The 16,200-nt window shown below is 43.6% G+C and overlaps 1 protein-coding gene across 10 annotated transcripts in view; it reads left to right on the plus strand.

The window, feature by feature from the left end:
• LOC611751 (protein FAM122A-like) overlaps positions 1-14,898 on the plus strand; it is a 77,995-nt gene extending 63,097 nt beyond the window's left edge. For 2 of the 10 annotated variants that reach the window (XM_038588358.1, XM_038588365.1), the window contains exons 12-13: positions 5,742-5,804; positions 14,531-14,896. In XM_038588358.1, the coding sequence (XP_038444286.1) occupies positions 5,742-5,804; positions 14,531-14,548 (81 nt within the window). In that variant the 3' untranslated portion in view covers positions 14,549-14,896. Of the gene's footprint in view, positions 1-5,741; positions 5,805-6,465; positions 6,525-14,530 lie in introns of those variants that run through there. The other 8 variants (XM_038588356.1, XM_038588362.1, XM_038588361.1 and 5 more) reach the window with 8 other exon arrangements.
• Positions 14,899-16,200: the final 1,302 nt, after the last annotated feature.

Raw genomic sequence — 16,200 nt, forward strand, 5'->3', positions numbered from 1 at the left:
CTGGCACGTAAGCTCCTCCAGGGCAGGAATCTTTTTCTGGTTTTGTTTAAGTGAACACAGTACCTAAAACAGCACATGGCCTGTTGGAGACCATCACTAAATACTTGATGACTGATGAAATGAATGACCATGGCATTCTCCGTCCTTTATAATCTGGTTCCACTGTTTTCTGACCTCACCTCTTGTCATCCTCCTCTCTGTGTTACTGATGCCAGCAGTATCCTGTGCACGCCATTTGTTCCTCCATCTCTGTGCGTTACTTACATTCTTTCCTCTGCCCTGAATAAATAATCATGGATCTATACAAAGATTTGGTTTTAAAAATGTTCATCACTGTCTGAGTTTGTATCGGTGAAAAATTTGAAACAGACTCAATATCCATCAATCAGAGTTAAGTTCGAGAAATCATGATTACTCCCACTTCATGGAGGACAATTTGGTACCATCTATCAAAATTACAAAAATTACATATGCGCATAGCCTTTGAATGAGCAATTCTGCTTTTAGGAGTTTATCCCACAGCTATACTTGCTCATATACCAAATGAATGCATGTTGGTGACTCACTGCGGTGCTTTCGTCACTCCTATTAGACACAACAATGACAGAGCTCATTGAATTATTATGTGGAACTATATTTATTGACGTGGGAAGATCATAATAGCTGGCATTAATTCAGGCACTGTGATAAGCGTTTTTATATATTTTTATCTCATTTAATCCTTATAACAGCCCTGTGAGGTAGTTACTATAATAGTCCTCATTTACACAGGAGGAAATGGATTCAGGGAAGTGAATTTACTTATCCAGGGTCAGACAACTAATAAGTAGCAAAGCTGAGATGTTTGAAATATTATGATGACAAAACAATATGTACACTGTGATCCACTTTTGTAAGAAAAAATGCATATAGATAAATGTATAGATGTGCATATAAAAAGCTTGGAAAGATATATATGTGATTTCTCTTTTCTTCTTTTTGCTTATAATTTTCTGATTTTTCTGTTAAATTTGGGGGCTGACTTGACAGGAGGAAGTGCTGCCAGGAGGCATGAATTACTTGTGTAAATTTAAAGATGCCTACATTTCAAAAGTTTGGTGGTAGTGTGGAATAGTGACACGGATTTGTGGGAAGTGTTTCTAGAGTGAGAGGAGAAACACCAGCGGGAAGGGAGAGCTTTCCCAGAGGCAAAGAGGATGGCTCCTGGCGCCAAGTGCCAGAGTCCGGCGAGAGAACCTAGCGTCAAGGGCACGGGCGGAAGAGGCAACCTTAAGGAGGAAGTCCCTGGTCCCCATAAAGCTGAAGGGTTGGGGACAAGCAGGCATAGGGGAAAAGGCAGAAAACTGGAGGAGGGCAAGGAAAAGAGGGAGAAGTGGGGGAGTGTCTGCCCAATGACCTGTATCCTATCACTGAAATCCAGAGCCGGCCCTCTACTGAAGGGTTGGGCCGAGGGGGCCAGGTAGGGGATCTGAGGAGAGGGAGAGCGTTTGGAACAATCACGGAGAGAAATTTGATACAGATACATAAAAGGACTGCCTCGCAGCCCTTGGGGCCCTGCAGAGGCTGGCCGGCTGGCTTTGTAGCGGAGCCAACTTCATGACCTTCTCCAGCAATAGCTAGCAGCCTGGGAGTGGGGGGTGGAGGGAATGGATGGTGGGATTTTCATAGGGCTGCAGATTGGCAGGGCAGGTGCTGCAGAAGGTCACTGGGAGAGTGAGTCCAGGGGTCAGAGCTAGATGGCTGGATGGCTGGTTGTGGGGCTGACTCGGAAGGAAGAAGGGGTGCCAGCAGACTCCTGAAGGTGTCTGGGAAAGGAGGAGGGAGGAAGGACAGGCTGGGGGCCGAGAGTACAGAGGGAGACCCATAGGAAGCTGAGGGCAGAGTGGCGTTTCTGGGTCTGAGATGGCAAAGCCTCTCCTGTGGCGCCCTGGGAGGAAGTGGGAAGCACAGCAAGGAAAGCAGGAGGATAAAAGGGCAAGAAGAGGGGTGTTCCTGTGGCCCAGTGGTTGAGCCTCTGCCTTCAGCTCAGTTCATGATCTTGGGGTTCTGAGATCGAGCCCCATGTCAGGCTCCCCGCAGGGAACCTGCTTCTCCCTCTCCCCCCACCCCTGCTCGCGCTCTCTTGCCTGCGCTCTCTCTCTCTGCCTCATGAATAAGATCTTTTAAAAAAGAGGGTGAGGAGAGCGTTAAAATAACACCTAGCTGATGGAGGGCAGTTTGGCAGTATCTATCAAAAGTACAAATGCGTGTTCCCTATCATCCAGCAATTCAGTTTTGAGGAGTTTCTTATCCGATACACTTACTTGCTTTTGTGCAAGATGGATGTGTAAGGGGAGCCACTGCAGCATTGTCTGTAACAGTCACAGATTTTGGAAGCAGCCTAAAAGTCCGTCCATAGTGCATTAGTCACTTGAATCATGGTTCATAAAATGGAATGCTAGGTAGCTGGAAAAAGGAGGACGTTTCTCTTATTAAGTGGAAGAAGCAAGGTACAGATCCGTGGGGATAGTTCACAGTCTATTTGCTGACGCATACGTAAAACATCTCCAGAAGCATACATAAAAACTGTTCATGTAGGTTGCCTCTGAGGAGGGACAGCTGTTGGCTGGGTGATAGGATGTGTTTGGAAAGCAACTTTTCACTCGTCCTTTTGTTTTGTGGCTTTTTTTTTTCTTTATGGAAGTGTAATTGACAAAAATTGTGTATATTTAAGGTATACAAAGTGATGTACCTTTTGAAGCTTGAGCCATGTGGATATATTACTTACTAAGAGAATAAAGTAATTAACTAAAAACATTATATGTAGACATACATATATCTATGTATAATTTGGATCTCTTTTCTAGATATTAATTCATTAAAATAAAAGCACAACAAAAACTCCCACTGGAGAGTTTGTTTCAAACCAGTCCGTTTGCAGGGTAATGGGTGGGAATTTTGGATGCGATGAAATTGACCATGTGTCAAAATAATTGCTGAGCCTGGGCAACGAGTATATTGGGGGTTCATTTTCATCTGAACCATGAGATTGCCACTTTGGTTGGGTAAAAAATGGTCACACTGCAGCCATTTCATGCAGGTTAAGCTAATGCTGTTCTCATTATTTTTTGTGAATTTTCCATAATATAAAAGTTTTCAAAGAACGGAAAACAAATGAGCTCCCACCAGGTTCTTGCTAGGAATATTCATATTCTTTCTCATCCCAGCCCTTATATCTTGTAATTGAGTGGAAATTCCCATTCCCCCACCGACTTCTGAAACAGCAGTACTGCCTCCCTGATTCCTTTTATTCTGAGACCCAGTACTATTCTCAGGGTTTTTTCTGTTAACAACCTGTTGTGTGTTAATTGGGTACCACCTTCCCCTTATTGCTGGTCAAGCTCATTGTGTTCTCAAAAAAATCACTTCTTTAGTTTCTTAAGATCATTTGACGTTCTCTTCCTGCCTCACAGTCTATTAATAGCAAGCCTAACTAATTTGGGGCCATGCCCTTATCCAGGTGACGTATATTTATCAATCTGGAGGCTGATGACTCTGGGACACTCAGTATACAGCACCGCAAAGTTCATCCTATGCCATCAGTAAGCCCACTTATGTTCAACCTTTCAGTCTTAAGTTATTTTGCTTATGTCTGCACTACTTCTGTTACCTCAGGAGCTATGGGGACTTTGGCCTGGCCCCCAGCACCTGCTAATCCATGCCTTGTTGTCTGTCTTCGGGAGTCAGGTGGCTTCCCCTTGCTGCCTGCAGGCCTGGGCATCTTCCCGATGTCCCAAGATCTGTCATTCAGCTCTGCTTGCATATCCCACCGGCACCCCAGACTTAATTAGTTCCCCCAGCTTGAGGCCTCCTGTCTACTTCCTCCGGCCCCCTTCCCCAGGCAGTCTGCCCTTAGCCTACCTTCCTTCCTTGTGCTCTCAAAGCTTTTCTTTATCATGCTGGAATGTGCTGGTCTCCTTTTGTGTCCTGTCCATCCCAGACTGTGAGCTCCTGAGCTAAGGATCAAGATCATGCCTTATGCTCCCTTGAATATCTCACACTGAGCACAGCATCGGGCACACAGTTACATGCTCAAAATAATACATTTTTACAATTTTAATTTTCAATACTTTTGATGTACAGAAAATTGTACCCAAAAATAGGAAAAAGAACTTTCACATGCCCTTTATCAAGATTCATCTGTTGTTAGCATCTTGTTAAATTGACCATTCTCCCTAAACACACACACACACACACACACACACACATTTTTGTGTGTGAAGCATTTGAGAGTGAGTTGTAGACATCATATCCCTTTGCCTCCAGTACTTCAATACGTATTTCCTAAGAACAGGGGCATTCTGTTAGATAAACAAAGTAGAGTTGGCAAATCAAGAAATATAACACTGATACGGCATACTAGCATATAATCTTCAGGTCATTTTCGAATTTTGCTAATTGTCCCAAGAATATCCTTCATAGCTATTTTTCTTCTGGTCCATGATGCAGTTTAGAATCACACATTGTATTCAGTGGTCATGTTTCTTAACTCTCTCAAGTGTCCTTCAGTCTAGAACAGCTCCCAACCTTTCTTTGTCTTTCATGACATAAACCTTTTAGAAGAGTACAGGCCAGTTATTTTGTAGAATATTCCCCAGTTGAGGTTTGCCTGATGTGTCCTCATGATGAGAGGTTATGTATTTCTGGCAGGCGTAAAACATAAAAAGGCATACAATGATTGTTGTTGATGTTAACTTTAAATAATTAGTTAAATGCCCGCCATGTTTTTCCACTATAAAGATATGACTTTTCATGGGGCGTCTGGGTGGCTCAGTTGGTTAAGATTCCAACTCATGGTTTCAGCTCAGGTCATGATCTCAGGATCTTGAGATCAAGCCCCATGTTGGGCTCTGTGCTGGGGGTGGAACCTGCTTAAGATTCTCTCTCTCTGCCCACCTCCCTCTCTAAAAAAAAAAAAAAGATAAGACCTTTCTTTTCATATTTAATAACTAATGTATAAGTAAATACTTTGAGACTATGTAAATAACATGTTTCTCATAAAACTTTAACTCTCTAGTTTTAGGATCCATTGATGACTCTTGCCTGAATCAGTTTTTACTATGGTGGTTGCCAGATAGTAATTTTCAAAATAACATCTATTCATTGGTTAAATTAATTGCTTATTTGTCCTACAGAAGGGATGCCTCCTTTGCTAGGACAGCAGCCTCTGATTGGCTGCACGAGTGAAGTCTAGGTAGAGACAAGCTGGCAGTGCTTGGAAACCTTAAATGAGGCCGATTTTCCTCTAAGCCCCGCTGGCTTTTATCAGAACCTAAAATGGACCCCATGGCCTTCCCAAGATGGTCTCTCCATGCTGAAGGCCAACAGCAGCTGCCTGCTCGGTCAGGCCTATGCCTACAGGACCCATGCCTGCCTATTCTTCATATTTTCCATCAAACTTGAGGGCAGAGAGGTAGTAAAGGTAGGGAGCACGCTTGCCTTCCATTTTGACTTATTTGAAAAACATAAAACAGAACTCAGGATTCCACTCAACCTCTTCTGCCATTCTGGTGGCCCACATTTTTAGGCCCTGGGATCAAGGTATCATTTTCACGTGGGTTCTTTTAGAAAAGGTAAGTCACCATGACTACATGGAGAGTGGAGCTGTGTTTTGTTTGGGGACTGTATTCGTTTCCTAGGACTTCTGTAACATATTACCACAAGCAGGGTGGCTTAAAACATTAAGATTTTTTTTCTCACAGTTCCAGAAGCTAGAGCTTGAAATCAAGGTGTGGCAGGGGCATGCTTCCTCGGAAGCATCTAGGGTAAGATCCTTCCTTGCCTCTTCCAGCTTCTGGTAGCCTCAGGCGTTTCCTGGCTTTTGCCTGCACGGCTTCAATCTCTGCCTCCATCTTCCTCTAGCATCTTCCCTCTGCATCTGTGTGTGTGTCTTCCGATGACATTCTCTCTGTGTCTGTATCAGTGTTCAAAGTTCCTTCTTCTTATAAAGGACATTAGTCATGTTGGAATAAGGCCCACCGTAATGACCTCATCTTAACATCTTACATCTGCAAACACCCTATTTCCATAAGGTCACATTCATAGGTACCCAGGGTTAAGGCTTCAACATATGTTTTGGGGGGACCTGATTCAACCCATAACAAGAACCATGCCTGAAATCCGACCCATTTGAGAACAGGTAGTGGAGTGCTATTCACTATAATGCTTCAGCCCAGTCTAACAGAGCTCTCTGTCCTTCATGCTCACTCTGGTCTTGGCTTGCCAACAGGTAAGGAAGGAAAATAAGATAGGCAGATGATCCTTAGCCCCCTTGAAATAGACTTTTTTAAAAAAAGATTTTATTTATTTGAGAGAGAGAGGGAGCACAAGTGGGGGTGAGGGGCAGAAGGAGAGGGAGAGAGAGAGAGGAGCAAGATGGCGGAGGAGTAGGGTCTCCAAATCACCAGTCTCCACCAAACTACCTAGAAAACCTTCAAATTATCCTGAAAATCTATGAATTCGGCCTGAGATTTAAAGAGAGACCAGCTGGAATGCAACAGTGAGAAGAGTTCGCGCATCTATCAAGGTAGGAAGACGGGGAAAAAGAAATAAAGAAACAAAGGCCTCCAAGGGGGAGGGGCCCCGCGAGGAGCCGGGCTGAGGCCGGGGCGAGTGTCCCCAGGACAGGAGAGCCCCGTCCCGGAGACGCAGGAGCTGCACCGACCTTCCCGGGCGGAAAGGGGCTCGCGGGGAGGTGGAGCAGGACCCAGGAGGGCGGGGATGCGCTCGGGCTCCCGGGGACACTAACAGAGCAACTGCGCGCCCAGGAGAGTGCGCCGAGCTCCCTAAGGGCTGCAGCGCGCACGGCGGGACCCGGCGGGACCCGGAGCAGCTGAAGGGGCTCGGGCGGCGGCTCCGCGGAGGGGGCTGCGCGGCCCCGGGAGCAGCTCGGAGGGGCTCGGGCGGCGGCTCCGCGGAGGGGGCTGCGCGGTTCCAGGAGCAGCTCGGAGGGGCTCGGGCGGCGGCTCCGCGGAGGGGGCTGCGCGGCCCGGGAGCGCGAATCCACCAGCGCAGGCTCCGGAGCACAGGGCGCCGGGACACAGCCCAGGATCCCGCCTCCCCCGGGACAGGCAGAGGCCGGGAGGGCCCAGGACAGCAAGGACGCTCCTGCCCCAGCTGAGCAGATCAGCGGCCCCGCCCCGGAGCCTCCAGGCCCTGCAGACGGAGTTCCTGCCGGAGCTGAATCCAGGTTTCCAGAGCTGCCCCGCCACTGGGGCTGATCCTCCTGCGGCCTCACGGGGTAAACAACCCCCACCGAGCCCTGCACCAGGCAGGGGCACAGCAGCTCCCCCAACTGCTAACACCTGAAAATCAGCACAACAGGCCCCTCCCCCAGAAGACCAGCTAGACGGACAACTTCCAGGAGAAGCCAAGGGACTTAAAGTACACAGAATCAGAAGATACTCCCCGGTGGTTCTTTTTTTTTTGTTTTGTTTTGTTTTGTTTTGTTTTTGTTTTTGTTTTTGTTTTGTTTTGCTTTTTGATTTGTTTCCTTCCCCCACCCCCTTTTTTTCTCCTTTCTTTTTCTTTCTCTTTTTCTTCTTTTTTTTTTCTCGTTTTTTTTCTTTTCTTCCCTTTTTTTTTCTCTTTCTCTTTTCTTTCCTTCTTTCTTTCCTCTCTTTTTCTCTTTTTCCCAATACAATTTGCTTTTGGCCACTCTGCACTGAGCAAAATGACTAGAAGGAAAACCTCACCTCAAAAGAAAGAATCAGAAACAGCCCTCTCTCCCACAGAGTTACAAAATCTGGATTACAATTCAATGTCAGAAAGCCAATTCAGAAGCACTATTATACAGCTACTGGTGGCTCTAGAAAAAAGTATAAAGGACTCAAGAGACTTCATGACTGCAGAATTTAGAGCTAATCAGGCAGAAATTAAAAATCAATTGAATGAGATGCAATCCAAACTAGAAGTCCTAACGACGAGGGTTAACGAGGTGGAAGAACGAGTGAGTGACATAGAAGACAAGTTGATAGCAAAGAGGGAAACTGAGGAAAAAAGAGACAAACAATTAAAAGACCATGAAGATAGATTAAGGGAAATAAACGACAGCCTGAGGAAGAAAAACCTACGTTTAATTGGGGTTCCCGAGGGCGCCGAAAGGGACAGAGGGCCAGAATATGTATTTGAACAAATTCTAGCTGAAAACTTTCCTAATCTGGGAAGGGAAACAGGCATTCAGATCCAGGAAATAGAGAGATCCCCCCCTAAAATCAATAAAAACCGTTCAACACCTCGACATTTAATTGTGAAGCTTGCAAATTCCAAAGATAAGGAGAAGATCCTTAAAGCAGCAAGAGACAAGAAATCCCTGACTTTTATGGGGAGGAGTATTAGGGTAACAGCAGACCTCTCCACAGAGACCTGGCAGGCCAGAAAGGGCTGGCAGGATATATTCAGGGTCCTAAAGGAGAAGAACATGCAACCAAGAATACTTTATCCAGCAAGGCTCTCATTCAAAATGGAAGGAGAGATAAAGAGCTTCCAAGACAGGCAGCAACTAAAAGAATATGTGACCTCCAAACCAGCTCTGCAAGAAATTTTAAGGGGGACTCTTAAAATTCCCCTTTAAGAAGAAGTTCAGTGGAACAGTCCACAAAAACAAAGACTGAATAGATATCATGATGACACTAAACTCATATCTCTCAATAGTAACTCTGAACGTGAACGGGCTTAATGACCCCATCAAAAGGCGCAGGGTTTCAGACTGGATAAAAAAGCAGGACCCATCTATTTGCTGTCTACAAGAGACTCATTTTAGACAGAAGGACACCTACAGCCTGAAAATAAAAGGTTGGAGAACCATTTACCATTCGAATGGTCCTCAAAAGAAAGCAGGGGTAGCCATCCTTATATCAGATAAACTAAAATTTACCCCAAAGACTGTAGTGAGAGATGAAGAGGGACACTATATCATACTTAAAGGATCTATTCAACAAGAGGACTTAACAATCCTCAATATATATGCTCCGAATGTGGGAGCTGCCAAATATATAAATCAATTATTAACCAAAGTGAAGAAATACTTAGATAATAATACACTTATACTTGGTGACTTCAATCTAGCTCTTTCTATACTCGATAGGTCTTCTAAGCAAAACATCTCCAAAGAAACGAGAGCTTTAAATGATACACTGGACCAGATGGATTTCACAGATATCTACAGAACTTTACATCCAAACTCAACCGAATACACATTCTTCTCAAGCGCACATGGAACTTTCTCCAGAATAGACCACATATTGGGTCACAAATCGGGTCTGAACCGATACCAAAAGATTGGGATTGTCCCCTGCATATTCTCGGACCATAATGCCTTGAAATTAGAACTAAATCACAACAAGAAGTTTGGAAGGACCTCAAACACATGGAGGTTAAGGACCATCCTGCTAAAAGATAAAAGGGTCAACCAGGAAATTAAGGATGAATTAAAAAGATTCATGGAAACTAATGAGAATGAAGATACAACCGTTCAAAATCTTTGGGATGCAGCAAAAGCAGTCCTAAGGGGGAAATACATCGCAATACAAGCATCCATTCAAAAACTGGAAAGAACTCAAATACAAAAGCTAACCTTACACATAAAGGAGCTAGAGAAAAAACAGCAAATAGATCCTACACCCAAGAGAAGAAGGGAGTTAACAAAGATTCGAGCAGAACTCAACGAAATCGAGACCAGAAGAACTGTGGAACAGATCAACAGAACCAGGAGTTGGTTCTTTGAAAGAATTAATAAGATAGATAAACCATTAGCCAGCCTTATTAAAAAGAAGAGAGAGAAGACTCAAATTAATAAAATCATGAATGAGAAAGGAGAGATCACTACCAACACCAAGGAAATACAAACGATTTTAAAAACATATTATGAACAGCTATACGCCAATAAATTAAGCAATCTAGAAGAAATGGACGCATTCCTGGAAAGCCACAAACTACCAAAACTGGAACAGGAAGAAATAGAAAACCTGAACAGGCCAATAACCAGGGAGGAAATTGAAGCAGTCATCAAAAACCTCCCAAGACACAAGAGTCCAGGGCCAGATGGCTTCCCAGGAGAATTTTATCAAACGTTTAAAGAAGAAATCATACCTATTCTCCTAAAGCTGTTTGGAAAGATAGAAAGAGATAGAGTACTTCCAAATTCGTTCTATGAAGCCAGCATCACCTTAATTCCAAAGCCAGACAAAGACCCCGCCAAAAAGGAGAATTACAGACCAATATCCCTGATGAACATGGATGCAAAAATTCTCAACAAGATACTGGCCAATAGGATCCAACAGTACATTAAGAAAATTATTCACCATGACCAAGTAGGATTTATCCCTGGGACACAAGGCTGGTTCAACACCCGTAAAACAATCAATGTGATTCATCATATCAGCAAGAGAAAAACCAAGAACCATATGATCCTCTCATTGGATGCAGAGAAAGCATTTGACAAAATACAGCATCCATTCCTGATCAAAACTCTTCAGAGTGTAGGGATAGAGGGAACATTCCTCGACATCTTAAAAGCCATCTACGAAAAGCCCACAGCAAATATCATTCTCAATGGGGAAGCACTGGGAGCCTTTCCCCTAAGATCAGGAACAAGACAGGGATGTCCACTCTCACCACTGCTATTCAACATAGTACTGGAAGTCCTAGCCTCAGCAATCAGACAACAAAAAGACATTAAAGGCATTCAAATTGGCAAAGAAGAAGTCAAACTCTCCCTCTTCGCCGATGACATGATACTGTACATAGAAAACCCAAAAGTCTCCACCCCAAGATTGCTAGAACTCATACAGCAATTCGGTAGCGTGGCAGGATACAAAATCAATGCCCAGAAGTCAGTGGCATTTCTATACACTAACAATGAGACTGAAGAAAGAGAAATTAAGGAGTCAATCCCATTTACAATTGCACCCAAAAGCATAAGATACCTAGGAATAAACCTCACCAAAGATGTAAAGGATCTATACCCTCAAAACTATAGAACACTTCTGAAAGAAATTGAGGAAGACACAAAGAGATGGAAAAATATTCCATGCTCATGGATTGGCAGAATTAATATTGTGAAAATGTCAATGTTACCCAGGGCAATATACACGTTTAATGCAATCCCTATCAAAATACCATGGACTTTCTTCAGAGAGTTAGAACAAATTATTTTAAGATTTGTGTGGAATCAGAAAAGACCCCGAATAGCCAGGGGAATTTTAAAAAAGAAAACCATATCTGGGGGCATCACAATGCCAGATTTCAGGTTGTACTACAAAGCTGTGGTCATCAAGACAGTGTGGTACTGGCACAAAAACAGACACATAGATCAGTGGAACAGAATAGAGAATCCAGAAGTGGACCCTGAACTTTATGGGCAACTAATATTCGATAAAGGAGGAAAGACTATCCATTGGAAGAAAGACAGTCTCTTCAATAAATGGTGCTGGGAAAATTGGACATCCACATGCAGAAGAATGAAACTAGACCACTCTCTTTCACCATACACAAAGATAAACTCAAAATGGATGAAAGATCTAAATGTGAGACAAGATTCCATCAAAATCCTAGAGAAGAACACAGGCAACACCCTTTTTGAACTCGGCCACAGTAACTTCTTGCAAGATACATCCCCGAAGGCAAAAGAAACAAAAGCAAAAATGAACTATTGGGACTTCATCAAGATAAGAAGCTTTTGCACAGCAAAGGATACAGTCAACAAAACTCAAAGACAACCTACAGAATGGGAGAAGATATTTGCAAATGACATATCGGATAAAGGGCTAGTTTCCAAGATCTATAAAGAACTTATTAAACTCAACACCAAAGAAACAAACAATCCAATCATGAAATGGGCAAAAGACATGAACAGAAATCTCACAGAGGAAGACATAGACATGGCCAACATGCATATGAGAAAATGCTCTGCATCACTTGCCATCAGGGAAATACAAATGAAAACTACAATGAGATACCACCTCACACCAGTGAGAATGGGGAAAATTAACAAGGCAGGAAACAACAAATGTTGGAGAGGATGCGGAGAAAAGGGAACCCTCTTACACTGTTGGTGGGAATGTGAACTGGTGCAGCCACTCTGGAAAACTGTGTGGAGGTTCCTCAAAGAGTTAAAAATATACCTGCCCTACGACCCAGCAATTGCACTGTTGGGGATTTACCCCAAAGATACAAATGCAATGAAACGCCGGGACACCTGCACCCCGATGTTTCTAGCAGCAATGGCCACGATAGCCAAACTGTGGAAGGAGCCTCGGTGTCCAACGAAAGATGAATGGATAAAGAAGATGTGGTTTATGTATACAATGGAATATTACTCAGCTATTAGAAATGACAAATACCCACCATTTGCTTCAACGTGGATGGAACTGGAGGGTATTATGCTGAGTGAAGTAAGTCAGTCAGAGAAGGACAAACATTATATGTTCTCATTCATTTGGGGAATATAAATAATAGTGAAAGGGAAAATAAGGGAAGGGAGAAGAAATGTGTGGGAAATATCAGAAAGGGAGACAGAACATAAAGACTGCTAACTCTGGGAAACGAACTAGGGGTGGTAGAAGGGGAGGAGGGCGGGGGGTGGGAGTGAATGGGTGACGGGCACTGGGTGTTATTCTGTATGTTAGTAAATTGAACACCAATAAAAAAATAAATTAAAAAAAAAAAAAAAAAAGAAGGAGAGGGAGAGGGAGAAGCAGATTCCCCGCTGACCAGGGAGCCTGATGTGGGGCTTGACCCCAGGACCCTGAGATCATGACCTGAACTGAAGGCAGATGCTTAACTGACTAAGCCACCCAGGCACCCCTTGAAATAGACTTTGGACATAATTTTCAAATGATCACAAGCTATTCACATGGCCATTACATAGAGGACAACAGTAGAGGACATTAACAGTCTGCCAGACTCTGGCCCCTGCACTCCTTCCTAGACTTCTCATTTGTTACCATTTGACAAATGGGGAGCATGAGACCCAGAGAGATGAAGTGACTTCACAAAAGTCACACAGCTGCTGATAGTAAATTTTGTACAGGGCAGGATCATGGCAGGCACTCAGTAAATATTTGTTGCCTGAATGAGTGAATGAATGACTAGATCTGAGACAGTATCTCTGGTCTTCATTTCCTGATCCATTCCTCTTCCCCTCATTAAAAATGACTGCAGACTAAGGTGTGGTCCCAAGACAATGGAGTATAGAAGTGACTGGGTCAATTTCAAATTCTTTTGCTATACTTAAGAACCTTCTGAATTCTCTGGTAAGGAGCATGTCAGTCTAGTTGATTTCTTTTCTTCATCCACTTCTGATGAACTGATCAAGATGCTATTTTGTCAAAATACTTGAGCAATGGCTTTAATTTTACCTGAGCTACATAATTGTCTAAAAATTATATTTTTTTATATTTTAAACTATAAATTATGAAATTATATTTGCACTAAAGGCAGGCCTTAGCACATAGACAGTTTTTACTGAAATGATATATCAAGGAAGTAAAGAATTCAGCATGTTACCTTCATATCTTTGAAACAGAATATTGATATTACCTTGTGCCCATTTCTGGGTCTCCATCTGGATCACTGAGGTAGCCAGGAAAGTTCCATTCAACTTAGCCAACAAGGGCTCATTAACACTGTGCTATGTGCCCAACCATATGCTAGGTGCTAGGGTCAGGGACGGGGAAGAAGAGAAGGAAGCTCTCCTAAAGAGATTCCAGGCTAGTGAAACATGTGCCATCCCCATGGGAAACAGCAAAGAGAAGTTGACACTTGCTAAGCACCTGTTAGGGGCCAGTCACTTGACAAACCCTGTAAGGCAGGTATTATCCCTATTTAACAGATGAGCAAACTGAGGATCAGAGAGGTTTAAGATAACTCACCCAAGATCACATAGCTAGTAAGTTATGGAACTAGGATTTGAACCCAGCAGCCCTGGGACTCAACATAAGAGAATAAGATGAGACAGCTTATAGTCAAGCATTTGGTTGCATGGGCCAGATGAGATGCACGCAAGAAGTTTTAGTGAGCTGTGTGGAATCTAGGAAGGCCAAGATGGGGCCTCTGGGAGAGAGAGTGTGTCAGGAAACTGACAGCCTGCAGCAGGTGCTCTCATGCCAAGTCCCTTTATAACCTGCCTATTACAACCACCTGTTCCCACTGAAGGGCTCAGGCTCTGTCCATCTCCTCTTCTGGTCTATTTGGGAAAGTAGGGAGAAGAGGCTGGGTCACATTTCTACCTTCAACACAAACTACCCCCTGTCCAAGGCTAGCTGAACTGTTACTGTTCCAAGTCCCTGACCTCCTGGGGCAGTTTCTCCATGCTTGTCAACCCAGAAGCATAGCTCCCTCAAAACTGAAAGGAGCCTCTCATTTGAGAACCACGAGACCCCACACCCCCCTGGCCTTCCCTCTCCCTCCTTTCCTACCCTTCTGCTTTTGTTCACAGAGAAGGCATGAAAGGAATTTAACATGTTTCTGCTTTTTTTTTTTTCCATGGCAGGGAGAAGAGCTGGCCTAGTCAGATATAGAATCTTCCCAGTCTGCTCAAGCCATTACCACCAATCAAAGAGCCTCCATTTGAAACATCAGATCTGTAGAGTAAAATAAAAGAAGGGCACATTAATTCTCTGACTTTTTTTCCCCCAATGAAGAAAAGGAAAAGTTATTTCTTAAGTCTGTAGTTCTAATTCTCAACAGTCAAGGAGTTATGGTGTATGGGGCTGGCCTTCTCTCAAAAGAAAAATGGGATACATGAAAGTTTTTCTAGGTCACTTAAAAATGCAGAAGTGTACTCATATTTTTTAGAATTTTTATTTTTAAAGATTTTAGTTTTTTGAGACAGAGAGAGAGAGAACAGAAATGGGGAGGAGGGGCAGAGAGAGAAGGAGAAGCAGACTCCCCGATGACTAGGGAGCCCAATCTGAGGCTCGATCCCAGGACCCTGAGATCATGACCTGAGCCAAAGGCAGGCATTTAACCGACTGAGCCACCCAGGAGCCCCTAGACTTTCTATTTTGAAATAAGGATAGATTCACAGGTCATTGCCCTTCACCCAATCTCCCATAATGATTACATCACATGTAATTATAGTACCATAGAAAGCCCAGAAAATTGACATAGGTAGAATGCATGTATATAGTTGTATTTTTTATTACATGTGTAGATTTGTGTGACCCCCCACCCCAATCAAGATAAAAAGCTATTCTGTCACCACAAAGATCTCCCTGGTGTATCCCTCTATAGTCACACTCCCCTGCCCCTTACCCTACCCCCCACCGTCCCTAATCTGTGGCAACCATTAATTTGTTCTCCCATCTCTATAACCTTGTACTTTAAACACTACAGTTCCCTTAAGAAAATGGACTGGCATCTCCAGTTTTCCTTTTGCTTGAAGGAATTTCACAGAATTCTCCCGCCCCATTTTCCACCCTGTGCACAAACTCCCCCTATAGTTCTTCCAGGCATCCATCCACCCACTACAAGGTGCAAACCAGAAGTTTCTCTGGGATCTTGAAGTGTGTGATATAAATATTTAGAGCAAGGACATCGTTTCCTCCTACAAACTTACAATTATCAGTTTTCAGGGTAAGTTTAAACTCTTATCCTTAGATTAAATATTATGAAAGGCTCTCTTTCTCTCATGTGCTGATTTTCCCATATGTTCTATCCCAAGCTAGCATCTCCTTTTTCCATTCTTTTACCTAGTGAGAGGGATGAGATGCAGGAGGCCCGGAAGGCTCACAGAAAATTCCAGAAATCCCTTCCTTAACTATAGATTAAATAGTCTGGCCTCCAGCAGTTGGGGCCTTTCAAATATAATTGGTGCCTGTGTGGAATTTATTTCCCAGGCTGACTGTGATTGTTATCTCCATGACATCTACGAGTCATTCCTGGGGAGATAAAATCCAAACTGGAGCCCAGCTGCCCTGGAGCCCAACTCCCCAGGACTCACCGGTGGTGGGTAAGAGAGCTTTACAGGGCATTCTATAGCCTGCCACGTCAGAAAATAATGACTCAAAATCAGGCTAAGACCAGAAGGGGCTAGCAGAAGTCAACCCATGAGGGTTCAATGGCTGAGATTAATCTGGATCCCTCACCTCTTCTCCCCTGGACTGTTGAAATCTGTCCACTTTTCACAAACTGAACTTCTTTCAACAAAGAGCAGCTAGT

The sequence above is a fragment of the Canis lupus genome, chromosome X, assembly GCF_011100685.1.
Source record: "Canis lupus familiaris isolate Mischka breed German Shepherd chromosome X, alternate assembly UU_Cfam_GSD_1.0, whole genome shotgun sequence".
NCBI lineage: Eukaryota > Metazoa > Chordata > Mammalia > Carnivora > Canidae > Canis > Canis lupus.